This window comes from Macaca nemestrina, chromosome 7 (genome assembly GCF_043159975.1).
Source record: "Macaca nemestrina isolate mMacNem1 chromosome 7, mMacNem.hap1, whole genome shotgun sequence".
Classification (NCBI taxonomy): domain Eukaryota; kingdom Metazoa; phylum Chordata; class Mammalia; order Primates; family Cercopithecidae; genus Macaca; species Macaca nemestrina.
In genome coordinates, this window is record NC_092131.1 from 69895979 (window position 1) to 69903021 (window position 7043).

Here is a 7043-nt window from a genome sequence, read left to right on the forward strand (position 1 = left end):
GTTCGCCTACGTGTTATGGGTTCTGCGGTCCTGATGAAACTCCCTGAACCGAGAAAAACCACACACTTCATCCCAGTGGCGAGTTTCTCCTCTTGCTCTAAGCAGGGTGTTTGACCTTCTAGTCGATTGCGTCCTCTGTGCCCCGGCGCCAGCTGTGTTCCTGACCCCAGAATAAATCAGGGCTGCACGGGGCCTGGCAGCGCTCCGCACACATTTCCTGTCTCGGCCTAAGGGAAGCTGTTGGCCGCTGGGCCCGTGGGGGGATTCTTGGCAGCTGGGGGGTCCGTCGGGAGCGAGGGCGGAGGGGAAGGGAGGGGGAATCGGGTTGGGGAAGCCAGCTGTAGAGGGCGGTGACCGCGCTCCAGAGACTGCTCCGCGTCCTCGAGCGGGACAGATCCAAGTTGGGAGCAGCTCTGCGCGCGGGGCCTCAGAGAATGAGGCCAGCGTTCGCCCTGTGCCTCCTCTGGCAGGCGCTCTGGCTCGGGCCGGGCGGTGGCGAACACCCCACTGCTGACCGTGCTGGCTGCTCGGCCTCGGGGGCCTGCTACAGCCTGCACCACGCTACCATGAAGCGGCAGGCGGCCGAGGAGGCCTGCAACCTGCGAGGTGGGGCGCTCAGCACTGTGCGTGGGGGCGCCGAGCTGCGCGCTGTTCTCGCGCTCCTGCGGGCAGGCCCAGGGCCTGGAGGGGGCTCCAAAGACCTGCTGTTCTGGGTCGCACTGGAGCGCGGGCGTTCCCAATGCACCCTGGAGAACGAGCCTTTGCGGGGTTTCTCCTGGCTTTCCTCCGACGCCGGCGGGTTCGAAAGCCACACGCTGCAGTGGGTGGAGGAGCCCCAACGCTCCTGCACCGCGCGGAGATGCGCGGTACTCCAGGCCACCGGTGGGGTCGAACCCGCAGGCTGGAAGGAGATGCGATGTCATCTGCGCGCCAACGGCTACTTGTGCAAGTACCAGTTTGAGGTCTTGTGTCCTGCGCCGCGCCCCGGGGCCGCCTCTAACTTGAGCTATCGCGCGCCCTTCCAGCTGTACAGCGCCGCTCTGGACTTCAGTCCACCTGGGACCAAGGTGAGTGCGCTCTGCGGGGGACAGCTTCCGATCTCAGTTACTTGCATCGCGGACGAAATCGGCGCTCGCTGGGACAAACTATCCTCAGGGGATGTGTTGTGTCCCTGCCCCGGGAGGTACCTCCGTGCTGGCAAGTGCGCAGAGCTCCCTAACTGCCTAGACGACTTGGGAGGTTTTGCATGCGAATGTGCTACCGGCTTCGAGCTGGGGAAGGACGGCCGCTCTTGCGTGACCAGTGGGGGAGGACAGCCGACCCTCGTGGGGACCAGGGTGTCCACTAGGCTCCCGCCGGCCACTGCAACCAGCCCCGTGCAGCAGAGAACGTGGTCAATCAGGGTCGACGAGAAGCCGGGAGAAATACCACTTGTCCCTGAACAAGACAATTCAGTAACATCTATTCCCGAGAGTCCGCGGTGGGGATCACAGAGCACGATGTCTACCCTTCAAATGTCCCTTCAAGCCGAGTCAAAGGCCACCATCACCCCATCAGGGAGCGTGATTTCGAAGTTTAATTCTACGATTTCCTCTGCCACTCCTCAGGTTTTTGACACCTCCTCCGCCGTGGTCTTCATATTTGTGAGCACAGCAGTAGTGGTGTTGGTGATCTTGACCATGACAGTGCTGGGGCTTGTCAAGCTCTGCTTTCGCAAGAGCCCCTCTTCCCAGCCAAGGAAGGAGTCTGTGGGCCCGCCGGGCCTGGAGGGTGATCCTGAGCCCGCTGCTTTGGGCTCCAGTTCTGCACATTGCACAAACAATGGGGTGAAGGTCGGGGACTGTGGTCTGCGGGACAGAGCAGAGGGTACCTTGCTGGCGGAGTCCTCTCTTGGCTCTAGTGACGCATAGGGAAACAGGGGACATGGGAACTCCTGTGAACAGTTTTTCACTTTTGATGAAACAGGGAACCAAGAGGAACTTACTTGTGTAACTGACGATTTCTGAAGAAATCCCCCTTCCTCTAAATTCCCTCTAATCTACCGAGGAGCTAAATCAGAACTCACACTCCTTCCCTGAAGATAGAGGAAGTGGAAGTGCCTTTAGGATGGTGATATTAGGGGACCAGGTATTGCTGGGGAGTGATATTTTCTTATGTTTATTCTGGAGGATTTGGAGAAGTGATTGAGCTTTTCAAGACATTGGAAACAAATAGAACACAATATAATTTACATTAAAAAATAATTTCTACCAAAATGGAAAGGAAATCTTCTGTGTTGTTCAGGCTGGGAGTATATTGGTTTGAAATCCCAGGGGAAAAAAAATAAAAATAAAAAAATAAGGATTGTTGATAACCCAGACTCAAATATCACTGGCGTCCTCCGGGAGTAATTAGGAACAGCTGAGGGCATGCTGGGCGTAAGCAGCAAGAGTGCATTCTGCTTTTAGATTGAGGGAAAGATCCTTACGTTCCTGGAAGGAGACACGGATCTTTAAGAACTTGTAACTTTTCCCTTGGTTCTTTTATCCTTTGTTTTCAAAGTCACCGCTACTTGTGTGCTTTGCTATAAATCCAAAGTGTAGTGTTGCCAGAATTGCTGGCTCTAGAAGCAGATTATAGTTGACTACCAATTCAAGTGTTTACTTTATGTCCTTGCCCAAGGAAACACATGATTTGCGTTTTCCCCTTCCATTGTTTGTGCTTTCCAGTGTAATGACCTCCCCAAGCAAATAGCCCCCTCCTAAACATCAAGGTGCTCATCCTCATCTTCAATTATGGTGATGTTAATTCTCAATTAAAACGTTAATGGTAAGTATTGATTTGCAATCTTCTGGTTGCATCAGAAAAAAAGTAAGCTGGGTTTCCTCCAAAGTTGCTAGGTTCTTGTGCATTTTTAAACCCATGGAAAAACTTGAATACCAAGCCATTTTCTTTTTCTCTTGATAAGAATTTGTGCAATAACAATACTTGTTCATCTTGCAATGATGATAATTTTACAAGTGTTTACATGGGCAAAGGCATGGTAAACAGTTCACCATAAGAAATAATAGTATAAGAAATAAGTGACGAATTTTTAATTTTAAAAACCTATCATCTTGTTATAACTGGGGAGTGTTAGAAAGTAATCTAAATGAAGCACTCCTATGAAAAATAATTAAGACATAATAAAAATCACTGTCTCGTGGAATCAAGGTCCCTAGAAGATATCCCACTTTTATTAGTATGCTGAGACTTTAAAACTAAGAGTATGGGGGTTGGTGCATGCAGAGAGGCAGAGAAACAAGCTTAGTAACAGGAATAAAAACAAAAGAAGCTTACACTTTATTTTCACAGAATTATTTTAATGTTCTTGTATGTACAATGTATACAATGGAAAACAGACTTACAATTAGTAAATGACCAATTATAAAATATTACTAAAAAATTAAAACAGCTCAATCCATAAATTCATTTCCTAAGTATAAATATATATATTTAGTATTATAACATTAAAAGAATAAAACAATAGGTAATTTGCCTCATATACTAAATATGTTTCTAAATAGTTACATTTAAATAAAATTACAGAAAAAATAGAATTAACAACATTCAAGGGAATTTTAGATATTACTTTACAAGTTAAATTAAAAATCAGGTAAGTACAGTAAATGGCTTGCCCATATTCCCCAACCTGACTTGTCACATTATATCTCAGTTCATCTCAATCTTGGTGTTTTATCTTTCCTCTTCACATGATCTCTCAGTAGAGAAGGTAACAATTAGAGTAGAACATATGATGCTTTCTTTTGTAATTTGAAAAATAGCTTTATAACTGAGCTGAACTGTTGTGTGTGTGTGCACATGTGTGTATACATAGTCATGCATTGCTTTACAATAGGGATACATTCTGAAAAATGTGTTTTTAGGCAATTTTGTCATTGTGTCTACATCATAGCACATGCTTACAAAAACCTAGATGGTATAGCATGTTACAGCACTGAATATTGTAGGCAATTTTAACACAAATAATAATTTTCAAATAAGGTCGTATTCACAGGTACCAGGGGCTAATTTACACATGTTTTTGGAGGACACAATGCAATCCACAACAAGCATTCTACAGTATTTTTCTTCTTATATTGTGCTTCTCAAATCCATATCTTTTATCTCAAGCTTCTCAAATCCATATCTTTTATCTTAAGCTATAGACCTATGTTTTTCCTCCTTTGAGAAGCTGCTATGTTAATTAATTGCCACTTAATATTTTGAAGAAATACTCTAGAAATAGGACTTTTCCCACTGAGTGAACTCTGAATCATGTCAAATAATAATTCCTGTGAATGGGGCTTTTCCATGAAGCTCAGTGACAGGTCAAATAGTAATAATTCTGTGTGGATGGGGCTCTATTAAAGTTCCAAACCTGTTCTGCCCCTCCTAGTGGCTGCTCGGATGAGAGTCTTCACAGCTACTATTTGCAATGCTGCTGCTTTTGAAGGCTTCTGCAGAGCTGGGCAATGGAAGATGAAACTAGGCCAAGTTAAAATATCATAAAGCTCACTATTCTTACCAAGATTTAGCTATTTTTCTTGAATAAACACTTTTTGGGCTATTGCAGGTCTTTGGTTAATTTTAAGAGTACCAAAAGATATGATTTGGACAATTTTTTCCAGGTTCCTCACTGCTTTTAAGAAGGAGCAGATTTTTCAGAGAAACTTACTTTGCCATCTGGAAGTACCACCCATGTGTTGCATTTAGATGTCTTTGTAGTCTTCTTCAGTTTGGAAGAGTTCCCCAGTCATTCCTTGACTTCCATGACATCAGCAGTTTTTAAGATTATTGGACAGATTTACTTTGTAGCATGTTCTTCATTAGGGTTTGTTTTTCATCCAGGTGGCCCATCTTTGGATGGAATATTATAGAAGTGATGCTTTGTTTCCCTTGCTTTTGCTTCTTAGCAGTTGGCATGTGATTTCAAATTGTCATGTTATTTGTGATGTCAACTTTGATCATTCAATTAAGGTGGTGTTTGCCAGACTTCTCAACTCTAAATTCTTCCTTCTTAATTAATAAGTGTTTTGTGGGGAGGTAATTTGAGACTGTGTAAATACACGGTTCCTTATGAAACTTTCAATATCTTACTTGTATCAGTATATATTTATGAACTTCTATTTTATTCAAAAAGTTACCATCATTATTTACTTTGATATTTAAATTATCTCAGATTTAGGCAGTGTGATCCCCTTCAGGTTGTCTCCTGTGTCCTTCTGACAGGCTCCCAACCTTCTTGGATAGTTCTTTGCTTTCTGGCACAAGAAAATAGCCCAGACTCATTTTGTACTTCTGCTCAAGTCCAAGAAGCTACAGTTAATTTTAGGGAAAAATGGTCATCAGAAAACATGATCTGTACCCTAGATATACTCATTGCTTTTAAGTTATTGTTGTTACTAGGTGTCTTCTCAACAGAGTTAGGAAATGTATGTTTGTGTTTATGTGTTTATGTGTGTATGTGTATGCATAAATATACATAAACCTACAATATACACACACATATACATGTGTGTTTATACCTACATTTTTCCTAAATCTGTCTTATCTATTCATACTTCCATTTGTATTGAAGACCATAACTCACACCAATATCTCTAATTCCAATCCAACACCATAGGATTTAGTCTTCTCATCCCACTTGGTCTCTGTTACTCTGCTCTTGGCTGCCATCCATTGAAAATGTCCTCTTCAAATCACTTGGATTCTAATCCCAAACAGCTGCCTGTTACTAGCAGCCCCGCCTTTGTGAAAGTTCTCTTCTTCCTGCTTAGGCTCAGACACTAAACTGGGCCACCATCTGGGCCACTCTCTACACACCACTCAGACTCTATGACATTTTGCTCTTGGGCATGATGCCTCCCCATTCTACTGGCATGGACACTGACCCTCCTTGGTCCCACTTAATGATGTTTTGGCTAAATTGTTTCAAATGGGAAAGGAAGGGAAGATGAAGAGATATTGAATTCTTATCACAAGTTATGCTTACCCATCTATACATATCCATGTACTTTTAAAAAACTGTCTTTAAAAAAATAACTTTCTAGAACAACCTGTTCCCTTCACTTCATCTGGAAAACCCCCATTATTTTTCAGGTATAAGATTGAATATTATTTTACCTGAAAGGTGTTTCCAAAGTCTTAACTCCAGGATAGGATCTAATGGTCACATATCCTATCATCTCAGTGTATGGCACATAGGAGGTTTTATGTATATGTGTGTGTATGTTTTAATCACCCTGTTTAACCTATATCTTAAATTTCTAGTGATTATTTAGAAGGATCGAATGCAGGTTCTTATGCCACCTTAAATGCAATAGAAAGAATGTGTCTTACTATAGGTTAACTATTTAGAGGTTTCTAAAAATTAATTGATTCCAGTATCTCTTTATTGCCAAAAAGGAAAAAATCATCAAGTTAAAAATAAAGCCTTGTTTTGGCGGATATTTGCAAAAATATAACTGATTTGATGAAATATCTTCACTTATAGGTCAAGTTCTTTTAGTTACCTAGAGATATATTTAGTAGCTCATTTACATTGGAGGACACCTTGTGAGGTTATGCTGCTTAGTGTTAAATATTTTACAGGAAATTATTGGCATGTCTCCTCAGCCAAACTGAGTGATTATTAATTCATGAGTAGAAAATTATCAGAGTTGTATATACTTTAAGGGTATATGTAATATTTTGATACATGTATGCTATGAGTAACTATTAAATCAGGGTGACTGGGATATTCATCACCTCAAACGTTTATCTTGTATTTGTGTTCATCCCACTCTTCCCCTTTCCCTTCTTAGCCTCTGGTAACCACCATTCTACCCTCTACCTTCATGAGATATACTTTTTTTAGCTCTCACATGTGAGTGAGAACGTGTGATATTTATGTTTCTGCACCTGGCTTATTTCACTTAACGTAATGACCTCCAGTCTCAGCCATGGTGCTGCAAATGACAGCATTGCATTCTTTTGATGCCTGAATTCTATTCCATTGTGAATTTGTGCAACATTTTCTTTAT

The 7043-nt window shown here is 42.7% G+C and overlaps 1 protein-coding gene across 1 annotated transcript; it reads left to right on the forward strand.

Moving 5' to 3' along the window:
* The first annotated feature begins 352 nt into the window (after positions 1 to 352).
* Positions 353 to 6774, forward strand: LOC105478012 (C-type lectin domain containing 14A). The gene has a single exon (XM_071100274.1). The coding sequence runs from the start codon at positions 435 to 437 to the stop codon at positions 1908 to 1910; it is 1476 nt and encodes a 491-aa protein (XP_070956375.1). The 5' UTR covers positions 353 to 434; the 3' UTR covers positions 1911 to 6774.
* The last annotated feature ends 269 nt before the right edge of the window (positions 6775 to 7043 follow it).

What these genes read in the sequence shown, in the direction of transcription:
- LOC105478012 (XM_071100274.1), top strand. Translation starts at nt 435, where the DNA reads ATGAGGCCAGCGTTCGCCCTGTGCCTCCTCTGGCAGGCGCTCTGGCTC.